Source organism: Somniosus microcephalus, chromosome 1, assembly GCF_052327205.1.
Source record: "Somniosus microcephalus isolate GS21.2 chromosome 1, FLI_Smic_1.0, whole genome shotgun sequence".
Classification (NCBI taxonomy): Eukaryota; Metazoa; Chordata; class Chondrichthyes; order Squaliformes; family Somniosidae; genus Somniosus; species Somniosus microcephalus.
In genome coordinates, this window is record NC_140987.1 from 142,733,799 (window position 1) to 142,755,280 (window position 21,482).

Here is a 21,482-nt window from a genome sequence, read left to right on the forward strand (position 1 = left end):
CTATTCTGGCTCATTTAGGATCAGCTATTCTCATTAGTTATGAGTCAGTTTGATTGTAAATGGTTAAATCTAGCAGGGTGAAGTGGTTTTCATAACTCACAGCAAGTAAATTATTTACTAGAACTGTAGACATTGAACTGGAATTGGTTGATCATTTTTCTTTCACTTCATACTAAAGGTCTAGGTCAAGTCAAGCCTGAGTTGATATCCTCAGGCACCTTACTGAACAGCTGCCATAAAGGATGCAAAGCTTCCTGCTTTACTGATGTTTGAAATTAACTGTTAATCTGAGGCAAGCATACTTTTCAGAAGCAAAGTATTAACACTTCAGTTACATAATGCTATTAAAATCAGAATACTCAGCATTGTTATCAAGTTGTTCTGAGATTCCTTTTAGTGTGGATACAAGTTAAAATTTCTCTTTATTAATCAACTCTAGCAACTAGCTGTGACATTGTTCCCACTCAGTAAAAACCATAGGGAGACCAGCAAGTTGGTATTTCTTGCCACTGAAAATTAAAAATTAACTTCCACGGGAAAAGTGCTTTGATTTTTTAGGCAGGATCAGTCAAATGACCACAGCAATGGCATTCTGTGTTTTTCTATCCAATCTAAAAATAATATTAAGTTGAAAGTTCTACAGATCATTAATTGTTTTTCAAATGTCCTCAAGAATCTACACTTTTTATTGAGAAACCTAGATGCAGGACTGAGGTCTAGAGGACAAAACACCGCCAAGTTTGAAAAGAAATTGGGATAGAAAATGAGTAAATCAAGAAGTAGTCATTAGATGATACCAAGCTTGGATTTTAAAAGACTTCTGTATTGTATAAAAGTATTGCTTTGCGTAATGCAATCTTTAAAAACCTGTAGTGCATGGTCCATGTGTGTAGCTAGAATCCCTCCAGCAATATTGGACCACTTTCAATCCGTTTTGTCAAGAGAAAAAAAATTACCTTAAAAGAGTTTCAAAGGTTACAATTTTCATATACAAAATTTATGAAGCTATCAAATTTTTTAAAATGTACAGGATTATTATGGAACCTTTAAAAGGAAAATTCAGAATTTTATTACATTAAAGCTTTTAGTTTTATTTTCCTTCACTATTTTCCCCTGTATTAAGGAATAACATTGGTAGAAATCTGTTTCTTGTAAATGCTTATTGATAACTAAGTTCTGTTTCAAATCACAGTCATATCACCTAGTGAGCTTGGACAGACTCTTCAAAGTTTAATTTAAAGTCGGCTGATTTCCTCCACTCCCTAACTAGCCCGATGCCTCAGAGAACCAGAGAACCAGCCCATGGCTCACTAGCTGCATGTCAATGAGGCCCAGCCCTCAAAATGGCCCAGGCCTCATGGTAGTAACAGTGGGCAAGCAACGGATGCACTCAGCCTGCCGACTGCCCATTGTGAGCCTATTGTTACAATCGAAGACAAACCAAACTACCACGTCAGTGTAAAGCATGAGGAGCCAGATTTTACACTTGATGAGCAGAAGCATATTGCCTGCCAATGACACAGGAAGAAAACAAAACTCGATCCATTATTGCACCACTCCTCTCTCCTCACCACATAAATATATCACTGTAGACAAAGTGAGCTTCATGTGTTGCCTTGGCCAATTTTCTCAACTTACGCCAGTGTGCAGTAGGTAGAAAGTCTACCCAACATATTTGCCATTTTCCCTGTAATGATTCTTCCTGATTTTGCATTATTGATTGAAAGAAAGAAAGACTTGCATTTATATAGTGCCTTTCATGACCACCAGACGTTGCAAAGCGCTTTACAGCTAATGAAGTACTTTTGGAGTGTAGACACTGTTGTAATGTAGGAAACGCAGTAGCCAAGAGAGGCATAAAAAAAAAACAGATTTCAAAAACCACAGCCAATTTAGGGGGAGAAAAGCAGGAAAATTTCTCTCCAACTCCCTTTGGCCATCAAAACTAGTCCAGGAAATGACATGGACCATGATTTATATTGCTTAGTTTTCCACCTGCCTTTTGTATGACGTGATCTCTGTTACATCCAGGAATTGATCCAGCTCTCTTTTGAAGGAATGCAGCGAATCAACTCTCACCACATGAGCTGGCAGCTTGTTCCATAGGTCTACTATTCTATGGGAAAAGAAGAACTGCCTAACATCTGACCTAGTTCTACCCTTGTGTAACTTATACAAATGACCCCTGGTTCTCTCTCACCTATCTAATTGAAATAATCTATCAATATGAACAGTTTCTTCTGTATTTTAAACACCTCGATTAGATTGCCCCAGAGTTTACGCATCGCTAAAGTAAATAGACCCAGATTTTTAAGTCTATCTGGTTTTAAGGTGGATATCATTCTTGTGGCACTTTTCTGATCCTTTTCCAAGACTTCTGTATCACCTACTATGTGAGGAGGTCAAAACGTGACTCGGGGGCAATTTTAACCCTACTCTACAGAAAACTGGCAGGTGGGTAGTTAAAATTGCCCTGGCTCTTACCGGTCCGAAAGCCGCCATGACCACAATATCTGCAATTTTAACCTGCTCTCTTGAGCAGGCAGCAAAGACACATGGCTGGAGCCAACAGGGTTCTTTACATATGCATGTTGCGGCCCAATGACATAATTGAGATCCGACTGTAATTTTAACTCAGGCCTGAGCGGGGAATCCTCCTGGAGTTAATTCTAAGTGAAGCCTAACCAAAATCTTATACAATGACTTATCACTTCTGGTAGGTCAAAAGAGCAGTACTAGTGGCATTAACTTCACACCTGAGATACCTGCAGACCTATCAAGTGTCATTCAGCACCCATTCATTTTGATTTAAATGTGTAACCTATTTTAATATATTATGTTGAAAGATAACCATAGCTCCATATATTTAAGTGGATTTGTAATCTGCCTCCATTTTCATGATCATAAATTTATTCTTAGCATTCTATCAATGTTGGCAGTCTGTATCAGTTGGATAGCCTTTTTTCATTACTGTTTAAATAATTTATAAACTAAAGAATACAATGCATTCTTAACTAATTCATCATAAAGTCTTATGAATAGTAACTGCTTTTCTCTGCAGGCAGAATTTCCTCCTGGGGTGGTGAATATTGTACCAGGATATGGATGTACAGCAGGAGCAACTATAACCAGTCATATGGACATAGATAAAGTAGCCTTCACCGGTTCTACTGAGGTACTTTGAATTAAACACCATTCTTTTGTAAAAATGTGTATATCTCAAATCAATTTAGAGATTTTTTTTTGATAATGTTCGGAATTATTGCTTTTGACAAATCGCAGATTTCAAGAGGACTTTAACCATATTTTATGTCTCCAGGGTTTGGAAGTGGTTTGTGCTAAAACAGTACTTCTTCTTCTTAGGCAGTCCCTCGGAACCGAGGATGACTTGCTTCCACATTAAAAATGAGTTCGCAGGTGACTGATTAGTCCAATGCAGGACCTACAGTCTCTGTCACAGGTGGGGCAGACGGTGGTTGAAGGGATGGGTGGGTGGGGTGCTTGGGTTGACGTGCGCTCCTTGCGCTGCCTGCGCTTGGCTTCCGCTTGCTCCCGGCGAAGAGACGAGGTGTTCGGCGCCTTTCCGGATGCTTCTCCTCCACTTTGTGCGGTCTTGGGCCAGGGATTCCCACTTGTCGGTGGGGATGTTACACTTTTTCAAGGAGGCTTTGAGGGTGTCCTTGAAGCGTTTCCTCTGCCCACCTGGGGCTCTCTTGCCGTGCTGGAGCTCCGAGTAGAGCGCTTGTTTTGGGAGTCTCGTATCGGGCATGCGGACAATGTGACCCGTCAATGTACACTTGAGTACATTCAACATAGGGATGAATGTTAAACTAAATTCTGTGAATCAAAATATCATTCCAAAATTCAAACTTCAAATCTCAGTAGGCAAATGTGAAGAACCTTAGCTAATTGCTAACGAAGCCACATGCTTACTGGGAAGCCACAAATGTGTTTCCTGCCAAGACTACTATAGAGTTGGACGTAAAGGCCCTGAAATTCTGTAAGGTTCCCCAACCTCCTGCAAATTCGGTAGCCGATCAGCAGATCTATTCCAACCATCACAAATTAACTGCAGACTCACCGCCAGACCACTTCCTCTTTTCCCCATTCAACTAGCAAGGATTGAACCAGGACCATATAAGTGCAAATAATAAATAATGAATTCCTTTTTTTGCTATGGCTGCAGCACCCCACATGTTAGTCATTTGCAAGTGTGATTTATCTCTCTATGGACGTGTGTAACAGGAATCATTTATCCCGTAATAGAAAATTAGATATCACATTCATAGAACCATTTTTGTCTTTTTGGCATTTTCATGAACCTTTGGGGCAATTTTCATTTGTAGTGTATATTGGGCATGCGGTGGACATGGTGTCTGCTCTATCTGTCCAGTGCAGTTGGTGGTAGGCCAAATCAATTTGCATGGTTGGGCCTCATTTAGCATGAATAGGTGAGCTGCTAATACTAATTGTGTTCTTTAAAGGCAGCTGGCTGATTGGGTTGGCGGGAAACCTGGCAGGGTGACAGCTACTTAAAGGCACCCTACAGCCCCTTAAAGGGGAGGTGCACTGTTCAAATGTGATCAGTGAGTTATTGACGCAGGAGGTTGCATGACATCATCCAGGGAACCCCGATTCTCTAATGCAGCCATGGAACTGCTCATAAAGCAAGTGAGCAACAGGAAGGAAGTCCTCTTCCTCTCCGATGGGCGACAAGTGTCTCATCAAATTAGCCTGCAGCAATGGAGTGGGGTGGCTGAGAGGTCACTATCAGCAGCATTGTTCCTGGGACCTGGCTGCAGTACAGGAAGAAATTGAATGGCCTCATCAGGACTGCCAAGGTAAGACTTCACGTCTCTCTTACTCTCTGTACAGACCTGCAGCACCCTACTTTAGCTGCAGTATATCAATCCTTCATGTCCTGCTTCCCATGCCTTTCCTTTGAGCACAATGGAATACTTCATTACAACCCCTTCTGCTTGCACTCACACACGCAAGGCCTGCTACTGACTTCACAACTACTTCCCCTATTGGCCACACTTGCTTTTTCTTCCCCACAGTTTACATTTTTTGCTAAATTGCCTAATACATCTTCACAACCCTTCAAAAGTATACGCACTAACCCACTGACGGTCTTCTTACAGGAGAAGCTGGCACATAACCAAAGGGAAAGTGGAAGAACAAGAGGCAGTCACGCTACACTGCAAACCCTGAAACCAAAGGAGGAGGTCGCCATTGACTTCATTGGCAGGGAGAGGGCACGCAACATTGGAGATGGTGAGGCCAACCACAACAGGGTGTTTGGGCATCTTCCCTTCCTTTTCTCTTTCGACTTAACTCACACACTCACACGCACACATGCACACACTCAGCATGACAATCTGGTGCTTCATCTACTACCGCTTACCCTTGCAATTATGTGCTATTCCTTAACCTTCTACCCTTTTTCTAGGTCCTTTGACAACTGGGGCCCTGCAGGCGCACAAATTAAGGAGGACAACCCTCCCGAAAATGCACCATCACTTGCTCTTACCCTTCCAAGCACCAGTACAGAAATTGGCACCCCATATGAGATAGATAGTGAGTTACAGGGGTCTTCACTGAATGATTCACAGAGCACAAGAGAGCAGGAACAGGTTCAGGTGGAAAGAATAGCCCAGGAAATGGTTCATTGGAGGAGCAGCCCACATTCTAGCTCTACTGAGGAGGACAAAGTTGCAGACTTTAGAGGGCCCGGACTTTAAAAGAAAAATGCTTTCAGCAATGCTCAGTGTATTGGACTGCCTGCCAGGGAGCTCTGTAACACGTCAGAGAGTGTGAATGAGTCCATTAAAACTTGCGTGGGGTTCTGGCACGTGTCATCAATACTCTGTAGTCACATAAAGTGTGTGGTCACCTCACTGGATGCTGCATTCAATCCCTTCTTGCAGGAGTCAGTAGCAGAGACCACTGAATAACTATCAGAAGCAAGTTTCCTAGCAGATTTTTCTTTCCCTAACCTCAGATACTTATAATGTCATCCCGCTGAGTCAACAACAACAGCTTGTATTTATATAGCGCCTTTAACGTAGTAAAACGTCTTAAGGCGCTTCACAGGAGTATTATAAGACAAAAAATTTGATACCGAACCACATAAGGAGAAAATTAGGGCAGATGACCAAAAGCTTGGTCAAAGAGGTAGGTTTTAAGGAGTGTCTTAAAGGAGGAAAGAGAGGTAGAGAGGCAGAGAGGTTTAGGCAGGAAATTCCAGAGCTTAGGGCCTGGACAACAGAAGGCACAGCCACCAATGGTTGAACGACTATAATCAGAGATGCTCAAGAGGGCAGAATTAGAGGAGCACAGATATCTCAGGGGGTTATGGGGCTGGAGGAGATTATAGAGATAGGGAGGGGCAAGGCCATGGAGGGATTTGAAAACAAGGATGAGACCAGCTAAATTAGCATAGAAGGGGAATTAAACTTGGGGAGCTAGAAATTCATCTACTGACCGCCACTCCGTGGTGCCATGAAATGGCGATAAAATGGCCGCCACCGTTCTTTCGCTAGCTCGTGGCAATTCCGGCGACAACCGCCATATTCCTTTCCTCCTTTGCACAGCTGGTAACTGGCAACGCCCTAGAAAAAAAAATGGTGTTGTGGTGATGACAATCAGTGTGCAACGCCGACTTAACATCACCAACGCGAACTTCGACCCTAGCGTTGAATTCAACACTGGGCCCTAGTGTTGACCTGGCATGCAAGCAGGCTGACAGTGGTGATGTCTGGCCCTCTTAAAGGGATATACACATCATTGGATAAGTTTGAGTTTAAGGGTTTGGACTGTTTTTTTTTAATTTTATTGAAGCGGTGGTTTGCTGCAATAGATGTGAAACATTTTTCAGCTGTGTAGGGAGTGCTGCTGGTTGCTTGCAAGGGTGTCGATGGTAAATGAAGGCCTTTGAGAAGACAGAACATGCTGTGAGCACTCAGCAGGTCATACAACATCCGTGGAGAGACAACCAGAGTTCATGTCTCAGGTGGAGATGTTGCGTGACCAACTGAGTTTTTCGAGCATTTTATGCTGTCATTTCACATTTACAGCATCCGCTTGCAGAGGGAAGAGGAAGACACAGAAGAGGAGGAAGCCACAGAGGAGGAAGCCGAAGAGGAGGAAGCCGAAGATGAGGAAGCCGGAGAGGAGGAATCAGAAAAGGAGGAATCAGATGGAGGGATGCATCCTAGACAGCCCCTTTGTGGCTGGAATATCAGGGATGGAATCATCCACCTGCGGATCCAGTCCACTATGCATTCATAGTGGTCTAAGGTCATGAAGCTACTTTGGGCACTGGAGCCAGATAGTAGGGGCAGCACTGCTGGCAGTGACGGCCTCGGTGATATACTCTTCTGGGCTGGAAAGAAACTTGCAGTGGGAGGGGGTGGATCCAGTTGTCGTGGTCCATTTTGGTACAAACGACGTAGATAAGACTAGCAAGCCAGTTCTGTTAAAGGAGTATGAGCAGCGAGGGGTCAAATTAAATTAAAAAACAGAACCTCAAGGGTAATAATCTCTGGATTATTACCTGAGCCACGAGCGAATTTGGCTCGGACAAATAAAATTAGAGAGTTAAATGCGTGGCTCAAAGACTGGTGTGGGAGAAATGGGTTTTGCTTCCTGGGACACTGGCACCAGTACTGAGGCAGGAGGGAGCTGTTCCGTTGGGATGGGCTTCACTTGGCCAGTGCTGGGACTAGAGTCCTGGCAGATCATATAACTAGGGCTGTAGAGAGGGCTTTAAACTAACTAGTGGGGGGAGGTTCCTAGAGAGCAAATAATAAAAATGACAACAGAGAAGGTCATAGACTTAGTTAGCAGTGGGGAAATTAAAAACCAGAGCGTGTCAGGAAGGGGCAGAAGGTATGGAGTAAAAGGTAAATTAATAAAAAGGGCAAAAGCAGGAACTAAGTGTCACAAAACATCTTTGAAAGTTCTCTATCTGAATGCACGTAGCATTCGTAACAAAATAGACGAGTTAATGGCACAAATAACTACATATGGGTATGATCTTGTGGCCATTACAGAAACATGGCTGCAGGGTGACAATGCCTGGGAATTAAACATACCAGGTTATTTAACGATCGGGAAGGACAGGCAGGAAGGAATAGGAGGTGGGGTGGCTATGTTAATAAAGGAAGGAATCACTGTAATACAGAGAAATGATATTGGGTCAAAAGATCAGGATAATGAAACAGTTTGGGTGGAGGTAAGGAATAATAAGGGGGAAAAAAAAACTAGTGGGCATAGTCTATAGGCCTCCGAACAGTTGCAACTCTGTTGGACGGTGTATCAATCAGGAAATAGTTGAGGCTTGTAATAAGGGAACATCTATAATTATGGGGGATTTTAACTATCATATTAATTGGACAAATCAAATTGGGCAGGGCTGCCTTGAGGATGAGTTCATTGAGTGTATTAGGGATGGGTTTCTTGAGCAGTATGTAACTGAACCGACCAGGGGGCAAGCAACCTTAGATCTGGTCCTGTGTAACGAGACAGGATTAATTAAAAATGTCCTCGTAAAGGATCCCCTTGGAATGAGTGACCATAACATGGTTGCATTCCATATTCAATTAGAGGGTGAGAAGGTTGGATCTCAAACAAGCGTGCTAAGCTTGAATAAAGGAGACTATGAAGGTATGAGAGCGGAATTGAATAGAGTGGATTGGGAAAATAGATTAAAGGGTAAGACGATACATGATCAGTGGTGTACATTTAAGGAGTTATTTTACAACTTCCAAAAAAAACAATATTCCACTGAGAAGAAAAGGGTGTAAAAGAAAAGACAGCCATCCGTGGCTAAGTAAAGAAATTAAGGATAGTATTCGACTAAAAACAAGGGCATATAAGGTAGCCAAATCTAGTGGGAGGATAGAGGATTGGGAAAACTTTCAAAGACAGCAAAAAATAACAAAAAGATTGATTAAGAAAGGGAAGATAGATTATGAAAGTAAATTAGCAAAAAAAATTCAGTCGCGTTTGCGCCCACTTATTGGCTATAAAGTGGTTTGCGCCTGAAGTTTTTTATCGCCCGAAATTCAGATGGACCCGAACATCGGCGTTAGCCGGTAGCGCCGCGCCGGCACCGATGATGTCATCGGTGTGCACAGTGCCCCGGTTGCAATGCTATTCCGGCCCGATGGCCAAATTCAGTTGCGGCCACCTCGCCCGTAGCAGCCGCAAACAGCGTTTGTGAAACGGGGTCTTGCAGCTCCGAAAGGCCGGCGCATAAAGGTGGAGCGGCGGCCGGACGCTTTCCCGGCAGCCGCCTGCCCGCACCTCCCTCCCCGGACTCCTGCACCACCCCGCCGCGGCATTGATGTCTGAGTCCCGCGAGCCCGGCACTTCTCCGTGGTGCCGGGCTCATTTGCCGGGGGAATCCACCGGTGATCTGACGGCTGCAGGCAGCTCCTCGTTAAGAGAAGGAGGAGGCCTGCAGTACCCCAGCCTGCCGCACCGCATCGGGTGCCGCAGCGGGAGCTGGACGCCTGAAAGTGACATTCATCGCCCCTAGCGAGGCGGCCAAACCCTGCAATAGCGCCCGCCGCCGTCTTGGCCCGTCGCAACTGAATTTTAGGCGGGTGCTACGAGAGTCCTGGCGGGCGCAAAATTTCGGGCGCAAAAGACCTGGCGGGGCCATACCGAATTTCTAGGCCATAGTAAGAGTTTTTATAGTTATATAAAAAGAAAAAGGGTGGCTAAAGTAAATGTTGGTCCCTTAGAGGATGAGACCGGGAAATTAATGGTGAGAAATATGGAGATGGCAAAAACACTGAATGAATATTTTGTATCAGTCTTTACAGTAGAGGACACTAAGAATATCCCAACACTGGACAAACAGGGGGCTATGGGGGGGAGGAGCTAAACACGATCAAAATCACTAAGGAAGTGGTACTCGGTAAAATAATGGGACTCAAGGTGGATAAATCACCTGGACCTGCTGGCTTACATCCTAGGGTCTTGAGGGAAGTGGCGGTAGGGATTGTGGATGCATTGGTAATAATTTTCCAAAACTCCCTGGACTCAGCAAACGTCCTGGCAGACTGGAAAACTGCTAATGTAACACCCTTATTTAAAAAGGGCAGTAGACAGAAGGCTGGAAACTATAGACCGGTTAGCCTAACATCTGTGGTAGGTAAAATTTTGGAGTCCATTATTAAGGAGACAGCAACAGGACATTTGGATAATCATAATTTAATAGGACAAAGTCAGCATGGTTTTATGAAGGGGAAGTCATGTTTGACAAATTTGCTGGAGTTCTTTGAGGAAGTAACATATAGGGTGGATAAAGGGGAACCAGTGGACGTAGTGTATTTAGACTTCCAAAAGGCATTTGACAAGTTGCCACACAAAAGATTATTGCTTAAGATAAAAATTCACGGGATTGGGTTAATATTCTGGCATGGATAGAGGATTGGCTATCTAACAGAAGGCAGAGAGTTGGGCTAAATGGTTCATTCTCAGACTGGCAATCAGTAACTAGTGGTGTTCCACAGGGGTCAGTGCTGGATCCCCAACTCTTTACAATCTATATTAACGATTTGGAGGAGGGGACCGAGTGTAACATATCAAAGTTTGCAGATGATACTAAGATGGGAGGGAAAGTAGTGAGTGAGGAGGACATAAAAAACTTGCAAGGGGACATAGACAGGCTAAGTAAGTGGGCAGAGATTTGGCAGATGGAATACAATACTGGAACGTGTGAGGTTATGCACTTTGGCAGGAAAAATCGTAGAGCAATTTATTACCTTAATGGCAAGAAACTGGAAAGTACTGAAGTACAAAGGGATCTGGGGGTCCTGGTGCACGAAACTCAAAAGGTTAGTATGCAGGTGCAGCAAGTGATTAAGAAAGCCAATGGAATGTTGGCTTTCATTGCTAGGGGGATAGAATATAAAAATAGGGAGGTATTGCTTCAGTTGTACAAGGTATTGGTGAGACCGCACCTGGAATACTGCGTACAGTTTTGGTGTCCATACTTAAGAAAAGACATACTTGCTCTCGAGTCAGTACAAAGAAGGTTCGATAGCAAAATACTGCAGATGTTGGAAATCCGAAATAGCAACAGAAAATGCTGGAAAAACTCAGCAGGTCAGGCAACATCAGTGGACAGAAATTTGAGTTGACGTTTCGGGTCGAACCCTTCACTCGGTTCACTCGGTTAATCCCGGGGATGAGGGGATGGACATATGAGGAGAGGTTGAGTAGATTGGGACTCTACTCATTGGAGTTCAGAAGAATGAGAGGCGATCTTATTGAAACATATAAGATTGTGAAGGGGTTGGATCGGGTGGATGCGGGGAGGATGTTCCCGATGATGGGTGAAACTAGAACTAGGGGGCATAGTCTTAGAATAAGGGGCTGCTCTTTCAAAACTGAGATGAGGAGGAACTACTTCACTCAGAGGGTGGTAGGTCCATGGAATATGCTGCCCCAAAAAGCTGTAGAAGCTACATCATTACATAAATTTAAAACAGAAATAGACAGTTTCCTAGAAGTAAAGGGAATTAAGGGTTACGGGGAGCGGGCAGGAATTTGGACATGAGTCTAGGTTTGGATCGGACATGGCCCTGTGGGTAGCGGAGCGGGCCCAGGGGCCGTGTAGCCTGATCCTGCTCCTATTTTGTGCGTCTAATTCTGTTAGATTCAGGAGATGGTTCTGTGATAGTAGATTGGCGGTTAGGATCAGATCAGCCATGATCTTATTGAAGGGCGGAGCAGGCTCGAGGGGCCGATTGGCCTACTCCTGCTCCTATTTCTTATGTTCTTATCCTTCTTCCTGGAAGGCCTGTCTTGCACTGTTGATCTCCTGCACAAAGCTGGAGTGCTGCATGAGAGACCCTGGGTGCCCCTTCCCTGGCTTGCTGAGTATTCTATTCTGAGTACTGGTGGGGGCGATGGTCCCTCTGAGGAGTGCAGTCAGAGCCAAGTCCTCAGCAACACGGGTGGCTCCACTGCACAGGGGGGGAGGAAAAATAGTGGAAGAGCAACAGTTGTAGGGGATTCAATAGTGAGGGGAGCAGACAGGCGTTTCTGCGGCCACAGACGTGACTCCAGGATGGTATGTTGCCTCCCTGGTGCCAGGGTCAAGGATGTCACCGAACGGCTGCAGAGCATTCTGGGGGGAGAAGGTGAACAGCCAGATGTTGTGGTCCATATCGGTACCAATGACATCGGAAGAAAGAGGGATGAGGTCCTGCAGGCAGAGTTTAGGGAGCTAGGAGTCAGATTAAAAAGCAGGACCCCAAAGGTAGTAATCTCCGGATTACTCCCGGTGCCACATGCTAGTGAGCCCAGAAATAGGAGGATAGAACAGATGAATGCATGGCTGGAGAGATGGTGCAGGAGGGAGGGCTTTAGATTCCTGAGGCATTGGGACCGTTTCTGGGGGAGGTGGGACCTGTATAAGCCAGACGGGTTGCACCTCAACAGAGCCGGCACCAATATCCTTGCGGGGGGGGGGGGGGGTTTGCTAGTGCTGTTGGGGAGGCTTTAAACTAGCTTGGCAGGGGGATGGGAACCTAAGAATAGAGTCAGTAGGGAGGGAAGAAAAACTGGATTTGGAAAACAAAAACGTAGAAAGTAAATTGGAAGGACAGAGGAATCAGGGGCTAGATAGTAGTCAACAAGGAGGTTTGCCTGTACTAAATGGTATATACTCAATGCAAAGAGTATAGTGAACAAGGCAGATGAGCTGAGGGCACAGGTAGATACTTGGGACTATGATATTAGAGCTATTATAGAGATGTGGCTGAAAGAGGGTCAGGTATTGCAGCTCAACATTCCTGGTTACAGGATTTTCAGACAGGATAGAGAGGGAGGTAAAAAGGGATGGGGTGTGGTCGTGGTATTGATTAAAGAAACTATTACAGCTGTGAGGAGGGATGATATGTTGGAGGGATCATCAAACGAGGCCATATGGGTCGAATTGAAAAACAAAAAAGGGGTGATCACACTGCTGGGATTGTACTATAGACCCCCAGACAGTGAGAGGGAGATAGAAGAGCAAATATGTAGACACATTTCTGAGAAGTGTGGATAAGGTGGTAAAAAAGGCATATGGGATACTTGCCTTCATTAGCCGAGGCATAGAATATAAGAGCAAGGAGGTTATGATGGAGCTGTATAAAACACTGGTTAGGCCACAGCTGGAATACTGTGTGCAGTTCTGGTCGCCACACTACAGGAAGGATGTGATCGCGTTAGAGAGGGTACAGAGGAGGTTCACCAGGATGTTACCAGGGCTGGAGCGCTTCAGCTATGAAGAGAGACTGGGCAGATTGGGTTTGTTTTCCTTGGAGCAGAGGAGGCTGAGGGGGGAGATGATTGAGGTGTACAAAATTATGAGGGGCATAGATAGGATGGATGCTGAGGAGCTTTTTCCCTTAGTAGAGGGGTCAATAACTAGGGGGCATAGATTCAAGGTAAAGGGCGGGAGGTTTAGAGGGGATTTGAGAAAGAACTTTTTCACCCAGAGGGTGGTTGGAGTCTGGAACTCACTGCCTGAAAGGGTTGTGGAGGCAGAAACCCTCACAACATTTAAGAAGCATTTGGATGAGCACTTGAAATGCCATAGCATACAAGGCTACGGGCCAAATGCTGGAATATGGGATTAGATTAGACAGGGCTTGATGGCCGGCGCGGACACGATGGGCCGAAGGGCCTCTATCCGTGCTGTATTACTCTATGACTCTATGACTCTATGACTCTATAAGTGCAAAAACTATAGGGTATAATAGTAAGGGACTTCAACTACCCCAATATTAACTGGGATAAAATTAGTGTGAAGGGTATAAAGGGTGTGGAATTCCTAAAATGCATCCAGGAGAATCTTTTGACCAGAATGTAGCAAGCCCAAGAAGGCAGGGGGCAGTTCTGGACTTAGTTTTATGGAATGAAGCTGGGCAGGTAGAAGGTGCATCAGTGGGAGAGCATTTTGGTGCTAGTGACCATAATTCAGTTAGATTTAAGGTAGTTATGGAAAAGGACAAGGATAGACCAGGAATAAAAATTCTAAATTGGGGAAAAGCAAATTTTGCAAAGCTCAGAGGGGATTTAGCCATAGTGAACTGGAAACAGCTACTTGAAGGTAAATCAGCGTCAGAGCAGTGGGAGGCATTCAAGGAGGAGATCCGGAGGGTTCAGACCAAATATGTGCCCTTAAGGAAAAAGGTGGGACTAACAAATCTAGAGTCCCCGGATGTCTAGGGACATACAGGGTAGGATAAAGAAAAAAATGGAAGTGTATGACAGATACTGAGGGCTAAATACTGCAGAATCTTTAGAGGAGTACAGAAAGTGCAAGGGTGCAATTAAAAAGGATATTGGGAAAGCAAAGAGAGAGCATGAAAAATTCTTGGCAAGTAAAATCAAGGAAAACCCAAAGATGTTTTATAAATATATTAAGAGTAAGAGGATAACTAAAGAATTGGTAGGGCCTATTAGAGATCATGAGGGTAATCTGTGTGTGGAGGTGGGAGATGTCAGTAGGGTTCTTAATGAATACTTTGCATCTGTTTTCACAAAGGAGAGGGGAGAAGCAGACATTGCTATCAGGGAGGAGGAGTGTGAAATATTAGATGAAATAAACATAGTAAGAGAGGAAGTATTAAGGAGATTAGCAGCTTTAAAAGTGGATAAATCACCAGGCCCAGATGAAATGTATCCCAGGCTGTTAAGCGAAGGAAAAGAGGAAATAGCAGAGACAATGACCATCATTTTCCAATCCTCTCTGGCTTCAAGTGTGGTGCCGGAAGACTGGAGGACTGCTAATGTGGCACCCTTGTTTAAAAAGGGAGAAAAGGATAGACCGAGTAATTACAGGCCAGTCAGCCTAACCTCGGTGATGGGAAACTTATTGGAAAGAATTCTGAAGGACTGGTTAAATCTTTGTCTAGAAAGATACAGATTAATCAAGGATAGTCAACACGGATTTGTTAAGGGAAGGTCGTGTCTGACAAAGCTGATTGAATTTTTTGAGGAGGTAACAAGGAGGGTAGATGAGGGTAATGTGTTTGATGTAGTGTATATGGACTTTAGCAAGGCTTTTGATAAGGTTCCACATGGCAGACTGGTCATGAAGTTAAAAGCCCATGGGATCCAGGGCAAAGTGTCAAGTTGGATTCAAAACTGGCTCGGAGGCAGGAAGCAGAGGGTAATGGTTGATGGGTGTTTTTGTGACTGGAAGGCTGTTTCCAGTGGGGTTCCGCAGGGCTCAGTACCAGGTCCCTTGCTTTTTGTAGTATATATCAATGATCTAGACTTGAATATAGGGGGTATGATTAAGAAGTTTGCAGATGATACTATAATCAGCTGTGTGGTTGATACTGAAGAAGGAAGCAGTAGACTACAGGAAATTATCAATACATTGATCAGGTGGGCAGAACAGTGGCAAATGGAATTAAATCCGGAGAAGTGTGAAGTAATGCATTTGGGGAGGGTTAACAAGGAAAGGGAATACACATTAAATGGTAGGACACTAAGTAGCGTAGAGGAACAAAGGGACCTTGGAGTGCATGTCCACAGATCCCTGAAGGTAGCAGGCCAGGTAGATAAGGTGGTTAAGAAGGCATACAGAATGCTTGCCTTTATTAGCCATGGCATAGAATACAAGAGCACGGCGTTATGCTTCAACTGTATAAAACACTAGTTAGGCCTCAGCTAGAGTACTGCATGCAATTCTGGTCACCACATTGCAGGAAAGATGTGATTGCACTAGAGAGGGTACAGAGGAGATTTACAAGGATGTTTCTGGGAGTAGAGAATCTTAGCTATGAGGAAAGACTGGATAGGCTGGGTTTGTTTTCTTTGGAACAGAGGAGGCTGAGGGGAGACCTTATTGAGGTGTATAAAATTATGAGGGGCCTAGATAAAGTGGATAGAAAGGACCTATTTCCCTTAGCAGAGGGGTCAAAATCCAGGGGGCACTGATTTAAAGTAATTGGTGGAAGGTTTAGAGGGGATTTGAGGGAAAATTTCTTCCCCTAGAGAGTTGTGGAGGTCTGGAACTCACTGCCTGAAAGGGTGGTAGAGGCAGGAACCCTAATGACATTTAAAAAGTACTTGGATGTGCGCTTGGGATGCTGTAACCTGCAGGGCTACGGACCAAGAGCTCGGAAGTGGGATTAAGCTGGATAGCTCTTTGTTGGCTGGCACGGACACGATCGGCTGAAATGGCCTCCTTCCTACTGTAACTTTCTATGATTCTATGATTTGTGTTAGTGCCGAGGCAGTGTTCCCATTTGTTGAGGTTAGGAAGGTAATTCAGCTTTAAGAACTGAATATTCACATTTGGAACTTGTTTTAATGTTAAATATTTTTTAAACGGCAGGAAGGGCTGAAAGTTGCATTGTTTCATTTCATTTTAATTTGTATTGCTTCGGTGTGCAAGGCCCCTTTAATTCTCAGACCTCTTCATTGCCCACAAATCCTTGCGAGCTCCACAGCCTCGCTTCCAGAGGTTGTGGGAAGCTTCAGCGCTGCACCTGGACAGGAACTTCATCCCGGATGCCTCCAGCAACACCACCAGGTGAAGGTAAGTGCTGTGCCACCAATCTCCATGCTCCCCAGACCAATTTTGCTCCATTAGCATTGCCGTCATTTTCAGTGGCTGTTAACTCCAGTTGTGCGTGACACCAGCAACTTTGCTAGTGAACACGAATTTTTCCCCCAAGGTCTTCTAGTCTGACTGGCTCAAACACATTCTGCTTTTACATGGTCAGAGACAATTAGCAAGATTTTTTCAAGGAGGTAATCTATATGTGGTTAACTGCTTTGCTAGGAATCTGACCCATGTAACTAATACCTTGCAAGGGAAAAAAACTTCTAATTATTGTTGGCTTTGGGATCTTGTTTGCCTACAAATATTAGTTGCTACATTTCAAAGTTATTAATTGTAGGGGAACCATTTTTAGTGCAATGTTAAAATAAGTCTTTATGTGGATAACATATTCACAACTATAATTATCATTTTTCACTCAGGTTGGTAAACTAATACAGGAGGCAGCAGGCAAGAGTAATCTAAAGAGAGTAACACTGGAACTTGGAGGGAAGAATCCAATCATCATATTTGCTGATGCAGACTGTTAGTATTAAAAGTTATTTCTATTCTTAAATTTCATGTTTATCAGATACCTTTCCGGTTTTTCTTATTTGGTATCAAGATGTTGGTGATATTGCCAAGGTGTAGGAGTCGCTGGAAATAAACAGACTGCGAGACTTTCATAGCAGCAAAGAAAAACGTGTGTTAGCTTTATTAACTCTCCGCATGGACTGATGGACTCGGCCTCGTCGCAGGGCTATGACGTCATCACACAATCAACGACTCTTAAAGGGACCCTGCCCCATTAACCCAACCAAGTTCCGTACATAAAGTGGAGCGATAACAACATTGGCTATACATAGTGAATTGTGTTACTGTCCCTATGTGGTCTCCGCCACATACGTCCCCCCAGAATTCACTAGAACTGGCAATGTCAGTCGTTGAGGGGCCCGGATCACATGGCCGAAACGGCTCCTTAAGTCCGGGGCGGGGACCGGGGGGGTCGCAGGAGGGTCCCGGGTGCTCGGTGGTGGACTGAGGGTGCAGAAGCCGGAGGTCGGCCCCGCCGCGGGGGCTGAGCCAACCCAACGGGTCGGTCCAGATCCAGGTGGGCCGGCTTAAGACGGTCCACGGAAATGTAGTCCGCCTTATTGCCGACATCCACCACAAAGGCCTTGTCCCCGGCTTCCAGGACGCGGAATGGTCCGTTGTAGAATGGGTGAAGAGGTCCCCGGTGAGCGTCGTGGCGGACGAAAACGTACTCCGCCGCACGAAGGTCGGGTGGAACGTGGGACTGAGGGAGACCGTGCTGCGGCGTGGGCACTGCCGCGAAAACCTTGGTGTTGTCCAGGAGGGTGGACCGCTGATGGGCTGCGGACCAAGGGTCCATGGCATTGGGGACGAAATCCCCGGGAACCCGCAGCGGCTGCTCGTAGACGAGCTCGGTGGACGAGGACTGGAGGTCCTCCTTGGGGGCGGTCCTGAGTCCCAGCATGACCCACGGGAGTCTGTCGATCCAACTGTCATCCCGGAGGCTGGCCCGGAGTGCGGCCTTCATGGAGCGATGAAACCATTCGCACAGCCCGTTAGCCTGAGGGTGATATGCGGTGGTGCGGTGGAGTCTCAACCCGAGGCCTTGGGCGACAGCGTTCCAGAGCTCCGACGTGAATTGGGGCCCCCGGTCGGAGGAGATGTCAGATGGGGTGCCGAACCGGGTGACCCAAGTGTTGATGAACGCCCGAGCCACATCGGCGGACATTGTTGACGACAGCGGGATGGCTTCCGGCCATTGGGTGGTTCTGTCGACCATCGTGAGGAGGTGGGTGAACCCGCGGGAGGGCGGCAGGGGCCCCACCAGGTCCACGTTAACATGGTCGAACCGCCTCTCGGGCACCGCGAAAGGCGCCAACGGGGCCTTCGTATGGCGATGCACTTTTGAGCACTGGCATACCACGCAGGTATTGGCCCAGTCACGAACGTCCTTCTTGAGCCCGTGCCAGATGAACTTAGCCGCCACCAGCTTCTGTGACGGCTTCCTGCTGGGTGGGAAAGGCTATGGACGGCGTCGAAAACCTGCTGTCTCCATCCGTTGGAGACGTCGCACAGGAGCGTGGTGCCGGCATCGTCAAACGCGACGTCCACTAACTGAAGGCCCATGACAGCCTGGTCGGCCGCCATGTGGGTGTAGTCGATGCCGAGGTGTATGGCGCTGGCGGCGGCCCGGGAGAGACAGTCGGTGACAGGGTTTTTCCCAGCCACATGCTGGATGTCCGTCGTGAACTCGGAGACGAAGGAAACCTGGCGCTGCTGACGGGCCAACCACGGCTCGGAAACTTTGGCCATGGCGAAGGTCAATGGCTTGTGGTCCACGAACGCCATGAATGGGCGGGCCTCAGCAGGAAACGGAGGTGTCGGACGGCGAGGTAGAGGCCAAGAAGCTCGCCATCGAAGGTGCTGCACTTCCGCTCGTTGGAGCGGAGCTGCCGGCTGAAGAAGGCGAGCGGCTGCCAGGTGCCATTGACCCACTGTTCGTGGACGGCGCCAACAGCATAGTCCGAAGCGTCAGTGGTGAGAGCGATCGGCGCATCGGGCACCGGATGCACCAGCATGGTCGCGTTAGCCAGGGCCCCTTTCGTGTCCATGAAAGAATTGGCCATCTCCTCGGACCAGTCGACGGCGAGCTTGGCAGGCTTGCCTTTGAGGGCCTCATAAAGGGGCCACATAAGCTGGGCTGCCTGGGGAACGAAGCGATGATAACAGTTCACCATGCCCAAAAACTTCTGCCGGGCCCTCACGGTGAGGGGTCGCGGAAAATCCTTCACGGCCTCCACTTTCGACGGCAGTGGCACCACCCTGTCCTTCGTGATGCGGTGCCCGAGAAAGTCGATCGAGGACAGCCCAAACTGGCGCTTGGCCGGATTGACGATTAGGCCGTGCTGGCTGAGGCGTTCGAAGAGAGTCCGGAGGTGGGACACATGCTCCGTCCTGGAGGCGCTGGCGATGAGAATGTCGTCCAGGTAGACGAACAGGAATGGCAGGTCCCGTAACACGGTGTCCATTAGGCGTTGAAAAGCCTGAGCGGCGTTTTTGAGACCGAATGGCATGCGGAGGAATTCGAACAGCCCGAACGGGGTGATCACCATGGTTTTCAGGACATCCTGCAGCCGAACGGGGACCTGGTGGTAACCCCGAACGAGGTCCACTTTAGAGAAAACAACTTTCCCGGCCAGGCAGGCAGAAAAGTCCTGGGTGTGTGGAATCGGGTAGCGGTCGGGGGTTGTAGCGTCGTTGAGGTGCTGGTAATCGCCGCACAGGCGCCAACTGCTGCCTGGTTTCGGTGCGATGTGGAGGGGCGAGGCCCATGGAATGTTCGACCGGCGAATGATGCCGAGGAGCTCCATCGTGTCGAACTCGGCTTTAGCGATGGCGAGTTTCCCCGGGTCGAGGCGCCGAGTGTGGGCATAGACAGGCGGACCAGTGGTCAGGATGTGGTGTTCTACCCGTGCTTGGTGGCGGCGGACGAGAAAGTGGGCTTCGTGAGGTCCGGGAACCCGGCGAGGAGGCAGGAAAACTCATCCGAGGCCGAGAGTGCGCTGGACAACTTTGTCGTGCCGGAACCACTGAGCGAACACGGGAGCGAACTGAAAGTCTCAGTGTTGACGAGACGTCGGTTCTTGACATCCACCAAAAGGCCATTGGCGCAGAGGAAGTCAGCGCCGAGAAGGGGGGTGGACACTTTCGCTGTAACAAAGTCCCAACTGAAACGCTGCCCGCCAAAACACAGCACCATGCTCCGTTTCCCGAAAGTACGGATGGAACTGCCGTTGGCGGCTTCGAGGGTGGGGCCGTGGTTCCCCCCCTGTATGTCTACGGTTGACGCGGGCAGGATGCTCACCTGGGCACCCGTGTCGCAGAGGAAACGACGTCCAGAGTCAGTGTCCGTAATGAATAACAGACTACCTGAACGGCCGACAGCCATGGCAGTTAATAAGTGGACCTTCGCGTTTCCCAACGCGGGAGGCTCGGAGGTCGAACCGGTAGGAGGGGAGGCAGCCAGCGGATCAAGGGCGGGAAGAGCAGGCCCTGGAAGGTCGGGCACCGCAGGAGGCTCGGAGGTCAGACCGGGTGGAAGGAGAGCCAGGGAGAAGCAGGCCCCGGGACGTCGGTACCACGGCGGCTGAAGATTGTCGGGCAGGAGTGCGGGAAAGGCGGAGCGAGGCGACAGCGGACCCTATTGTGATGGCGCCGATGAAGATGGCTGCCGTCCTTGCGGGCTCCGTGCGTACCAGGCAGCTAAGTGTCCTTTGCTGCTTGGTGCGCTCGGCTCGTTAAGAAAAAAGCATTTCACTGACTGGATTTCACTTGTTGTATTTGGTTATGTGACAAATAAAATTGAAATTGAAATTAAAGCTGCACGGGGGCCGGCACTTCTTAGTGTTGGGGCCGAACTGCGCGTGGTAGAAGCACATGCTTGGGGGCTGCCACCATTGGGCTGTGGCGGTGGGGGCAGGGCCCCGCATGGCCGCACAGTACTGTTGCCCGGCGGAGAAAAATTTGTCAGCCTCCTTGGCCAGGTCGCGGAATTCACTAATATGAGAGTTGGCTAAAGCCGACCGTACCTGCCCTGGCAGCTGTTGTAGGAACAGTTCTCTGAAGAGGAAGCACGGCTTGTGCTTGCCCAGGAGGGTTAACATGTGGTCCATCAGTTCTGAGGGCTTGGAGTCGCCAAGCCCGGGTAGAGAGAGAAGCTGGCGTGCGCGCTTGGGTTCAGTTGTCCAAAAGTCTCTAGGAGGTGCGTTCTCAGCGTCGCAAATTTGTGGTGCTCTGGGGGGTCCTTGAGCAGGCTCACGACTCTGGCAGCGGTGGAGCTGCCGAGAGCAGAGACAACGTAATAATACTTTGTGTCGTC

The 21,482-nt window shown here is 47.4% G+C and overlaps 1 protein-coding gene across 1 annotated transcript in view; it reads left to right on the forward strand.

The window, feature by feature from the left end:
- The window catches only part of LOC147124388 (aldehyde dehydrogenase 1A1-like), a 173,633-nt gene that overhangs the window by 87,157 nt on the left and 64,994 nt on the right, over positions 1-21,482 (forward strand). The window contains exons 7-8 of the mRNA XM_085986329.1: positions 3,062-3,175; positions 17,014-17,116. Coding sequence (XP_085842455.1) covers positions 3,062-3,175; positions 17,014-17,116 — 217 coding nt within the window. The remainder of the gene's footprint in view (positions 1-3,061; positions 3,176-17,013; positions 17,117-21,482) is intronic.